We start from the raw sequence: 12082 nt of genomic DNA, 5'->3' as shown, positions 1-12082 counted from the left end.
AAATGATGCTCAGGAAGCAGACAAACTTAGAGAGCCAGTTCTCAAAGAGGGGCTATTAATAAGCAGTAATAAAGAAAAGTTCAAATGCAGGAAGATCAAGGAAAAAGAAAATTACCCAAATGAAAGGTCTGAGATGTAAGAAGGAATTATGCACAAGGAAGTAGCAAATATATAGGTATAGCTAAGCAAAAATCAGTTCAATAAAACTATTAACAATATACAAATTATAGGGTTAAAAAAGAGAGACCTAAAACACTGGATAACAATGCCAAATATTTTGGGAGGAGGATGATCAGAGTAAAAGTGAAGTTCTTATGTAATGTATGAGGAGAGTAAAATGATTAGTTTGAAAAATGGTCAAGTATTCATGCTAATATATTTAGAGTAAGCTATGAAAAACAGACAGAGAAGATGTAACGTATGAGCAGTTAGACTTTCAGAAATTAACACTGAAGAACAACAGAAACAAAAAACAAATCTCAATTAAACCAAATCATTTACAAGAAAGGAGGAAAAAAACGGTGGAACAAATAGCACAAAATAAGATGCAGAATTAAATCCAAATACATCAGTAATCACAATAAATGAAATCCTTTAGTTAAAAGACAAAGATGGTCAGACAGAAAAGATGATAAAATTCAGCTATTTATATGAGACATGCCTAAAATATAAGGATTCTAAAATATTATAATTCAAAGAGGAGAAAATATATACTAGGCAAAAACAAAAGAAATGTGACACAGCTATATTAATATCAGACAAAACAGACAAGAAGGCAAAAAAGTAAGTCATTACATAATAATAAAAGTTTTAAATCACTAGAAAAATATGGTAATTATAAACTTGTTTATACCTAATAACAAAGCAAAAATTAAACTACAAGGGAAAATCAACAAATCCACGATATTTAGAACTGAATAATAACAATATATTGTGTATCAAAACTTGTAGTATATAGCCAAAAGGATGCTTGTAGGGAAATATATATCATTAGATGCTTCCACTAGAAAACAAGAAAAATCTCAAAATTAATGACCTAGGCATAGAACTCGAAAAGTTAGAAAAACAACAAATAAGACTGAAAACAAATAGAAGAGAGGAAATAATAAATATAGAAGCAGAAATTAATGAGGTAAAAAGCAATCACACAATTAAGAGTATTGACTAAGCTAAATATGTTTTGAATAGCTCAATGAAACTGATAAACCTCTGCTAAGATTAATCAATAAAAAAGAAAGAAGACACAATCACTATTAAGGAAAACATGGAGAATATAACTACAAATGCAACAGACTTTTAAAAAATTAGAGCATTTTATAGGCTACTTTAGGCTCATAAATCTGAAAATTTAAAAATATGTATAAATTCCTGGAAAAAATGTAACTTGTAAAGACCAACTCAAGAAAGCACAGAAAACTTAAATAGTTTATGAGTAGTACCACATTAAACATTTGCATTTATTTTAGGAACTTTTAGCAAACTAGGAATAAAAAGGCACTTCTTCAACCCAAAAAAGGACATCTATAAAAAATCCTAAAGGAAACATAAAACTAAATGGTGACTGGTGAAAGTATATAGATGATAGACAGACAGATAGATAGATAGATAGATAGATAGATAGATAGATAGATAGATAGATAGACAGACAGATAGATAGATAGATAATATCCTTATGACTTTGGGATAGGGAAGACTTTCTTAAAGAAAACACATCCTCTTTCCGGCACTGCCTGCCCTATTCCTGTCCCCAGCCTGAGGCCCGGCTCCTTTTGCCTGTATCAATCATTCCATGTGGAAGTGCCACCAACATGTCAGACAAACTTCCCCATAAAGTCCACTGACATCAGCCTGGCCTCCCAGGGATGCAAGGTCCTAGACATCACGGAAAACTAGATGATGCCATGTCTGATACACATGTGGGAGATGTACTCAGCCTCCAAACCACTAAGGGCACCTTGCCAGCTACCTGCACCTGACTCTAGAGACAGCTGTCCTTATTGAGACCCATGTCGCCCTGGGTACTGAGGTACAGTGGTCCAGCCGCAACATCTTCTCCACCCAAGACTATGCAGCGGCTGCCATTGCCAAGGCCAGCTTCCCAGTTTATGCCTGGAATGGTGAAACAGATGAGGAGTACCTGTGAGCAAACGAGCAGACACTGTACTTTAAGGATGGGCCTCTCACCATGATTCTGGATGGTGACCTCACCAACCCTCACACCAAGTACCTGCAGCTCTTGTGGGGCATCTGAGGCATCTGCAAGGAGACCATGACAGGGGTCCATATCCTATAGAAGATGATAGCCAATGGGATCCTGAAGATGTCGGCCATCAATGTCAATGACTCCATCACCAAGAGAAGTTTGACAACCTCTATGGCTGTTGGGAGTCCCTCACAGATGGTGTCAAGTGGGCCACAGATGTGATGATTGTGGGCAAGGTGCAGTGGTAGCAGGCTATGGCGGTGTGGGCAAGGGCTGTGCCCAGACCTGAGGGGTTTGGAGGCCCAAGTCATCATCACCGAGATTGACCCCATCAACACACTGCAGGCCGCCATGGAGGGTATGAGGTGACCACACTGGACGAGGCCTGTCAGGAGGGCAACATCTTTGTCACCGCCACATGCTGTATTGACATCATCCTCAGCTGGCTCAAAGCCGATGAAGGATGACGCCATCGTGTGTAGCACTGGACACTTTGACTTAGAGATTGATGTCAAGTGGCTGCATGAGAACACTGTGGAGACGGTGAACATCAAGCCCCAGGTGGACCGCTCCTGGCTGAACAATGGGCGCTGCATCATCCTGCTGGCTGAGGGCCGGCTGGTCAACCTGGGCTGTGACGTGGGCCACCCCAGCTTCGTGATGAGCAGTTCCTTCACCAACCAGGTGCTGGTGCAGATTGAACTGTGGACCCATCCAGACAAGTACCCCATCGGGGTCCACTTCCTGCCCAGGAAGCTGGACGAAGCAGTAGCTGAAGCCCACCTGAGCAAGCTGAATGTGAAGCTGACCAAGCTGACTGAGGAGCAGGCCCAGTACTTGGGCATGTCCTGTGATGGCCCCTTCAAGCCAGATCACTACCGCTACTGAGTACCAGGCCTGCCCTTTTTGCCTTCCAGCTGCTGTCCCACCTCTCCTCCCCAACATCAAATGGCACCAACTTTGAGAATGGTTTGTTAATGTCTCCCATTGACTCCCTGGGGCTGGTCACACAGTCTTTGGCCTCCACTGCCTCTCTCATACTGTTCCAAGTGTGACGGGGGAACTGAGAGAAGTCCCCTCCTCAAGCTCTGGTCACAGTAGAGGTACATGGGAGATACTCACAGGGAACCACAAGCTCAGGGGTTTTGGACCTGCTCACTCAGTCAGTCCTTCCTTAGGCTGGAAGTTGGCAGTGGTGGTCACAAAGCACATGCATTTTACCATCTAGGCCCTCACTGGCCAAAGGATGTTATACCCATGTTCTTGGTTTACAGGTTTGGCTTCTCAGCCCATGACAGATGAGAAAGAGCTATATCAATGAGCGAGGAAGAACTTTGGAGTTTGAATGCTCGTGAGAGCCTGGCTTAGTGTTGGGCATTCTCTTAAACCTCAGAACAATGAGGTTGGTACTTTCAGTCCCTATTTTACAGGAGTTATAGAATATACTGCTAGAGGACAGCCAAGGAAGGATAAGAGGAGTGACAACCAGAGGTTAAGAGGGGCCAGAGAATCCTAAAAGTGGGCGTAGCTCTACCACCACTTTGTAACATAATGGTTCCTATCACAACCCTGGATCATAAAGATTAATTTGGTTTAAAATGTTTATATAATGCTTATAATGTTAAAAGGAGAGCAGGAAGTTAGGCAAATAAAATGTTTGGTGCCTAAAAGCAAAAAAAGAAAACACACAAAAAAGCAGAACCCATAAAAATAAATACTGATAAATTCTACTACATTAAACTTAAGAACTTATGTTTTCAAAAAAGACCATTAATCAAATGAAAAGGCTAGCCCCAAATTAGGAGAAGATATTTGCCAAACATATAATCAAGAAGAATTAGTATTTGGAATATATAAAGAACTTCTAAATATCATAAGAAACAAACAGCACGGCGGCATGATGGCTCAGTTGGTTAGAGCGCGAGCTCTGAGCAGTAGGGATGCTGGTTCGACTCCCACATGGGATGGTGGGCTGCGCCCCTGCAACTAGATTGAAAATGACAACTGGACTTGGAGCTGAGCTGTGCCCTCTACAACTAAGATTGAAGGACAATGACTTGGAGCTGATGGGTCCTGGGAAAAACACACTGTTCCCCAATAAAGTCCTGGAAATATACACTATTCCCCTTCCCCAATAAAATGTTAGAAGAAAAAAACAAGAAACAAACAGCTCAATTGAAAATTGGACAAAGGGAAAATTGGACAAAGGGCATGATTTAGGCATTTCATAGAAGAGAGAACACAAATGATTCATAAAAATGTGAAAAGATGCTTCATTTGTAATCGGGGTAAGACATGAAATACTGTTTCATACTCACCAGACTAGCAAAAATTTTAGGCCAAGTGATGGTGAGGTTATAGGACAATGGGCACTGCTGGTTGAAGTGCAACTTGGTATGACCACTCTGCTTTACTCTGTAAAGCTGAACAAGTACTCTGTGACCCAGCAATTTCACTTCTAGTTATAAACCTTAGGAAAAGCTTTGCATGTGTGCACCATGACACAAGTACAAGAACACTCATAGCAAGGCAAAAACTGGGAAAAACTCATATATAAACCCCCAATAGAATAGGTAAACTAACTGAAGTACATTCATGCAATGAAATAGCACTATAGCTATAAAAATGAATGAATTACAGCTGGAACCATCATCAAAGAGGAAATCTCAAAAACGTAAGACTGTGCTTGCAGTTTGTGGTAAGTGGGCTTAGCAGGTACTAAAATCTACTGCATGCTCCACATGCCAAACTGTACACACTGGCACAGGGATGCCCGTCCCTAAAGGAGGGGATGCCTTTTTATTTTTTTTAACTGCACAAAGGCTCCCTGTGGGTTAGTTCTGACCCTATAAAATCATAATGTTGACTAGAAAGACAAGTTATGGAAGTATATATACCCTGTATTATTCCATTTATATGAAGTACAAAACAAGGTCCAACTAAACAATAATGATTCATATATATGAGATAAAACTATAACATAGGGAAAAAAAAGAAAGAGCGACTAACACAAAATTCAGAATTGTGATCATTTCTTGGGGAGAGGGGAGCATCCAGTTAGGAAGAGTTCATGATGGGTTGGAAAGCTCTAAGATACTGATAATGTTTCTTTGGCTGAGTAGTGGATACTCAAGTATTATGTTACTGTTATTCTTTATCTTATACACGTATGTTTTTTTTTTAAAAAAAACCCTCCTTATATAATCCACATCATTGATTTTTAAATAAAAGGGAACCAAGAGGACTGCCTGGAGGAGAAAGGATCCCAATGTAGTTTGGACAGGGTAGATTACCAGGGGCCCAGGGCTGAGGGTCTGAGTCCTAAGTGGTCCCTGGAGGAGAGACCTTGACAGCTTCGTGTGCGATGAGGTGGGAGGACCCCAGTAGAATCCTTCAAAAGTGCCTCATGGAAAAGCAAATTAAAACCACAGCAAGATACCACTATTAGAATGAAAACATATGTCTATACAAAAACTTGAACACAAATGTTCATAGTAGTATTATCTACAACAGCCAAAAAATGTAAACAACCCCAATGTCCACTAACTGATGAATGGATAAATAAAATATGGTGTATCCACACAATGGACTATTACTCATCAATCAAGGGAATGAAGTTCTGATATGTGCTACAGCGTGGATGAAGCTTGAAAATGTGCTAAGTGAAGGAAGCCAGTCACAAAAGACCACGTATTGTGTGATTTCATTTATACAGAGTGTCTAGAAAAGGCAAATCTACAGATAGAAAGTAGATTAGTGGTTTCCAGAGGCTGGAGGAGGTGTGTATGTGGGGATAAAGGATGACTGCTAATGGGTACGAGGTTTCTTTTGCGGGTGATGAAAATGTTCTACAATTGATTGCAGTAATGGATGTACAGCTCTGTGAATGTACTACAAGTCAGGGATTTATATACTTTAAGTGGGTGAATTATAGTATACGTTATGTGAATTATATCTCAATAAAACTAGCGAAAAACAATAATGGCTAAAATTTTTTAAAATGGCAATACAAGTGTTACCAAGAATACAGAGCAACTGGAAAATTTGTACGTTGCTAGTGAGAATGCAAAATGGTACAGCCACTTTGGAAAATAGTTTCTTATAAAATTAAACATACTCTTACTATATGATCTAGCAATCCTATACCTAGGTATTTACCCAAGTTAAATGAAAACATATGTCTGCACAAAAATATGCACACTAATGTTTATAGTGACTTCATTTTACTTGCCAAAAACTGCAAATAACCCGAATTTCCTTCTACGAGAGAGAATGGCTAAACACACTGTGGTATACCTATACAAATGGAACACTGCAGTATATACAAGGAACAAACAACTGATACAGACAACAATATGGATGAATTTCAAATGCATCGTGTTAAGCGAAAGAAGCCAGACACAAATGGCTACATATTATGTGATTCCATTTAGATGACAGGAAAGACAAAACTCTAGGGACAGAAAACAAATCAGAGATTGTCAGGAACCGGGGATCGGGAGAGGTGTTATGAACAAAGGGATATGGAGGAATTTGTTGGTGCAATGGAGGTATTCTAGATCGTGACTGTAGTGGCAGTTACATGACTGAATGGGTTTGTCAAAACTCACAGAACACTGCGAGTATATACACAATACACTATAATGAGTACATTTTACTGTATCTTAATTTTACCTTAATTTCAAAAATCTCCATTCCCTCCAAAAAATTGTCCTATGAGAAAAATAATCTCATGGACCATGGGCTCAGATGCCAGATAAAAATTTAACAGCTACCTAGAATTGTACCTTTGTCACTTTAATGTTTTCTCCCCCAGGCCTCGCCCTGGGTAAGGAAATAACAGTAGTTAGGAAGTAGAGATGAGATGAAAAGTAAAAAACGAAATGGACTTCGCACTACTACCACCCTTGCTCTCCCTGCCACTGTAGGGTTGTAGCGGGAAACAACCAGATGGAGAGAGGAGAAAAACTCTATATTGTATAAAAATATAAAGACTTGCTTATTATATTGAACTGGACATTTAGTTGCTAAAATGAAACTGCTCTTGTGACTGAGAAGCCAGAAAAGCTATATAGATTGGCCTGAATTCAAATAGGGGCATGAAAAGAATTAGCCCACAGAGGCATTTGAAGGAACAGTGAGAGAAAAAATGTGACGTTATGATCACCTCCCTATGGAGTCCAGTTTGTTTAATACAATGGTTACACATGCAATCAGTATGCTAATTACAAATGACTTTTATCTAATTACTACATGTGCTAAATAGGGATCTCCTTGTATTCCAAACAAGTGAGATAGTCTTCTTATAGCTTAATAGAATATCATAGAAAATGGGCCTTATTTCCTAATGATCCAGCACTAAAACATATTTCCTGAGGAAGTGAGTTTGGAACCACTATACAAGTATAAGCAGCAGGAAGGTGCAATTCTATGATCTTAGAAATATTCAGATATCACAGACACTAACTGATGTAAGATCCCACTAAAAGGAAAACGCGTCTGCCATGCACACCACTGTAATCTCAGAGCCTAGAACAGTGCCTGCCACAAAGGAAGAAAACATTTGTTGAATGACTGAATGAATGGAATTCCAAGATGCAAACAGGAAAATGAGAAACAGAGTTGGCTTTTCTTTCTCCAGGCTTGAATTGCAAATTATATTTAATTACGTTTATAATGATTTTATAGGTGAGGGGCTTGGGAACCTATGACAGTGGGTTGAGTCCTTAATATGGGTACTGAGCACCGTCTAAAGTCAGCTAGTGGACAGTGAATGGGCCGTGGTGATCCAAGTAACTATAATTGGAAATCTCTCTTTCTACATGAAACACAAACTGGAAGAAAATTTTGTTTAAATTCTCCATGGAGAATGTTTTTATTTATTTATATTCTTCTTGCATACTCTAAAACACACAGTGTGAATTTCCTTTCCTCAAAAACAGTGGTGAGCCTGGTCAATTTATCTGAAATCTTCAGAAGTTCTTCAGAAACATTGCCTTAGGTTTGAGCTAAGCGAGTCACAGAGATTGGTCATGAACTACTACAAAATGACAGGAGATAGAGTTATTATCCAACAATTACTAGAAAAGCATTGAGAACACCAGACATACAGCCAGACAGAGAGGATAATAGAAGAGCAGATGCTGATTAAGTAATGAATATATATATATATATATATATATATATATATATATATATATATGACTCTATGTACAGTATCAGAATTCTCTTACAGACAGTAAACTTATGCTGAAATCATTTTAAGGGCACTCCAATATAAATACAAGTCTCACTAGTTTTAATCTTTTCTCTTTGGCTCACAAATGCACAAAAATACCATAAACAGTTTTCAGAACTTACTGCATTAATATATAAATAAGATACATTACAAATGGAAGAAAATACAAGACACCTCTTTAACATGGTAAATCTCTGAATATAAATAAGCAAATATTTCATTTACCTACAATAAAACAGTCATTTAAATCATTACATGTGTTTTTCCCTCCCCTACCCGGCAAGGTCAGACAACAGAGATATGCACAATCTACACAAAATTAATCTCTAAAAATACAGCAATAGCACACCTGTAACAATGACTCTACTACTATTTTTCCCTAACAAGATACTAATGGGGAGGGCGTGACTCTTGTCATCAAGTGTGCTTTTTCTCATTTGTCACCTCTTTACGTGAGAGAAACACTGAGAACAAGGTCAATTCCTGCCAACAGAATTTCCCTTGGTCCCTATGACATGACATTTTGAGAAACATCTTTCCTGGGGTTGTTGGGAGAGCTGGTTTGCAGCATGTTTGACCCCTCAGTAACTACTGAAGGTAAAGGTAATTGTCCTGGAACGGGAACATGCTGAGGTCTATTACTAAGCCACACTCACTATACATACATATATATATATAGAGAGAGAGGTATATATAACTGTACATATATAGTGTGTTCCTAATGTGCAACTTTTTAAAAAGAACATTATTTCCTGCTACTTATAACAAGCTTAAGTAAGGGTTTAACAGTATTCTTCAAGATATTCTATTTTCCCGATGAAATGGCCTATTGTTTCAGCAACTTACAGAGGTTGTTCTAGAGTGCCAGAACTCTGTGGGGAAAAGGGAATCCCCACAAACTCCTGTTTGAAGAAGGGTCATTACAGATCCTGGCCCAGTCTTTCTATCTCCTCAATGAGGAAGTCGATGTCAGACTGTGTGGCGGCCGGGTTCGAGATGACCATCCGGAAGAAGTTGGCCTTGTCGCCCTGAGGCTGGTAGCCAACCATGGTCGTGCCAGACTCCATCATCAGGGCTTTGATTTTCGGAGCCACCTGGTGATGAAAACATAAAACAAAACTCAAGGCTGATATTCACACCACTCTTTTTAACCATACAACGCATTTCTTGGTTGGAAAGAAGAGCAGTTTGCTTTTTACCATTTGTGCTTATGCTGACATAAAGGCAAAAACATATTTTATATCTAGGTTTCTGCAGTGGCTAAGATCTAAGGACTATTTAAGTCTATCCAGTCATAAATTCCCTCAGAAAATACTGTGCAGTTGAATTTTGAAAGTCGGTCATAGAACAATGATAAGAAAATAAAAAACACAAACTCTTATGGGCAGCTACACAAATTAAGGCTCCTGTATAACCCAGAGCCCAGGATACTGCCTGGCACAGAGATTGGCACAGAGACTGTGCTCAACAGCTATTTGTTAAATGGTTGGATGAATGAAACATTACATAACATTATATTATATAAGTGAAATAGAATACCAGCAGGTATAAATAATATATAAACTAGATATAGAAATCAACAACCAGAATGAATCAGCATTAAAGTAGACTTGAACTTAGTAAAAGATATTTTCTCTGTATCTCTGAGTCTATTTCTGTTTTGTTTCCTTGTTTATTCTGTTCTTTAGATTCCACATGGGAGGGGGCTTGGGAGATGAGGGATGGGGGAGAAGTGAAGGGATTAGAAAGTACAAATTGGTAGTCACAATATAGTCATGAGGATGTGAAACACAATATGGGGAATATAATCAATAATATTGTATGGATGATGTAAGGTATCAGATGGGCACTGGACTTATCAGGGGATCATGTCATAGACTGTAGATGCCTGACCACTGTGCTGTACACCTGACGCTGGAGTAGAATAACATTGGATGTCAACTACAATTATATTTGTATGTGTGTGTGTGTGTGTGTGTGTGTGTGTGTCTCTCTCTCTCTCTCTCTCTCTTTCTCTCTCTCTATGTATATATATATATGCACATATATATATAATGTATAAAATAGATATATGGTCATGGGATGTAAAATACAGCATAGGGAATACAGTCAATGGCATAGTAACAGCTATATACGACACCAGCGGGGTAGTGGATTGTAGAGGTTGTCACTGTGAGGAGTATAAATGTCTAATCATTATGGTGCTTTGTACACCTGAAAACTAATATAAAAAAATAAAATAAAAATTTTTTAAAAAGAGAGAAAAAGATTTTAACAGACATAGTTTAATATGGAAGTTGCTAGGAATATGAAAATTCAGTTGCCCTGCATATGGCCCTTTAATGAAGACCAAGGATGCATCTTTTAGAGGTTCCCACTGTATCTTAACCACAGCTGGGACAATCCAGGTCCAAGAAGAATATAGCAAGTTGCCTCCCCAGCACCCCATGTCTTCAGTTTCCATTCTCCCCCCTTAGAAAGACATGTTAGAGTGAGGACGTTCCGGTCAGCCAGAGAAATTGCAAAGGGTTAGTTGAGACAAAGAGATTCCATACCCTGTGTAGTTTTTCCCGGCGCTCTGGGCTATCCGGCATGCCCCTGAGGCTTTGTGGAATATACCAGAAACAGACATTTGTATGCTCAGGCTGCAGAGGTTTTCACAAACAAGCAACATAGAAACAAAACAGAAAATTATGAGAATTTGAAAGAAGGTTGTTCCCAAAGTCCTATGTACCCCTAGCAGAAGTCTCTCAGACTTAAAAAAAAAAACACACACAAAAGAAAACGGTTTCATGTCCATTTTGAAGTCAATGTTAATTCTGTACGAGGGAGAACAATGCCTAGTTTGTCCAATCATATCTGGCAAGAGTTGTTTCCCACGACCAATTTTCTAAAGTTACCACCTTTAAACATTGAAATGTTAAAAAATAATTATATATGGGTAGTTTTAAAAAGGGGTATTATCTTTCTTGCCATTTTGTAGTGCCTTATATCTAAAGGATGCTCAAAACACAGTTTATTTCATTGATACTGAATATTGTATTGAGTTTATTATGTTGATACTGAATCTTTTTCTTGATGACTCAGAATTATCATACAGAACATTAATACTGGTTCTAAACCATAAGACTGGACTAACTGAGATGCCTAGAAATGTTAGTGTCCTTGCCCTAAACATTCCTATGTTTTTGAGTTCTTCTGTATTCTTGCTATAGTTTTTCAGTTTTCTTCCTAGTCGCTGTTTGCCATCAATGTGCCTGCCTCTCACTGGCATGAGACATCACGTTTACCTTTTTAATCTACGAGTAGAATGTTTAAAATTGTGTAAATGATCAGAGTGAGGTCCCAAAGGTGAACTACATGAGCGCCATATCATTGATTTGAAATGCTCAGGGCTCTTTCTTCCTCATTTGGTGACTCTCCAGTGTTTTCAGGTTGCCTGATAAATGGACTAAGTTGTAGGTAGGTGGTGTTATATTATTCTGGGTTATGAACGGATTTTCTTTTATTCAATACTGCCTCCTATTCGACGATGAAAACTTTCTTTACCCAACTGCGAGCTCCGTTAGGGCAGAAACAGTGTCTGTTTTGGTCACTACTATATAACCCAGCTTCTGGCCTGGAGCCTGGTGCACAGTCAC

General features: G+C 38.8%; 1 protein-coding gene and 1 pseudogene across 3 annotated transcripts in view; one reads left to right on the top strand and one right to left on the bottom strand.

The window, feature by feature from the left end:
• Window positions 1-1808: 1808 nt before the first annotated feature.
• Window positions 1809-3207, top strand: LOC109445211 (adenosylhomocysteinase; annotated as a pseudogene).
• A 5273-nt stretch (window positions 3208-8480) lies between these two features.
• GAD1 (glutamate decarboxylase 1) overlaps window positions 8481-12082 on the bottom strand; it is a 39584-nt gene continuing 35982 nt past the window's right edge. For 2 of the 3 annotated variants that reach the window (XM_019727407.2, XM_019727406.2), the window contains 2 exons: window positions 10997-11086; window positions 9221-9535 (listed from right to left, as the gene is read on the bottom strand). In XM_019727407.2, coding sequence (XP_019582966.1) covers window positions 9362-9535; window positions 10997-11086 — 264 coding nt within the window. In that variant the 3' untranslated portion in view covers window positions 9221-9361. Of the gene's footprint in view, window positions 9536-10996; window positions 11087-12082 lie in introns of all 3 variants that reach the window. The other variant, XM_019727405.2, reaches the window with a different exon arrangement.

The sequence above is a fragment of the Rhinolophus sinicus genome, linkage group LG01 (assembly GCF_036562045.2).
Source record: "Rhinolophus sinicus isolate RSC01 linkage group LG01, ASM3656204v1, whole genome shotgun sequence".
In the NCBI taxonomy this organism is placed as follows: Eukaryota; Metazoa; Chordata; class Mammalia; order Chiroptera; family Rhinolophidae; genus Rhinolophus; species Rhinolophus sinicus.
The sequence above is the reverse complement of the archived record's forward strand: the minus strand, read 5'-3'. Positions and strand labels throughout refer to the sequence as shown.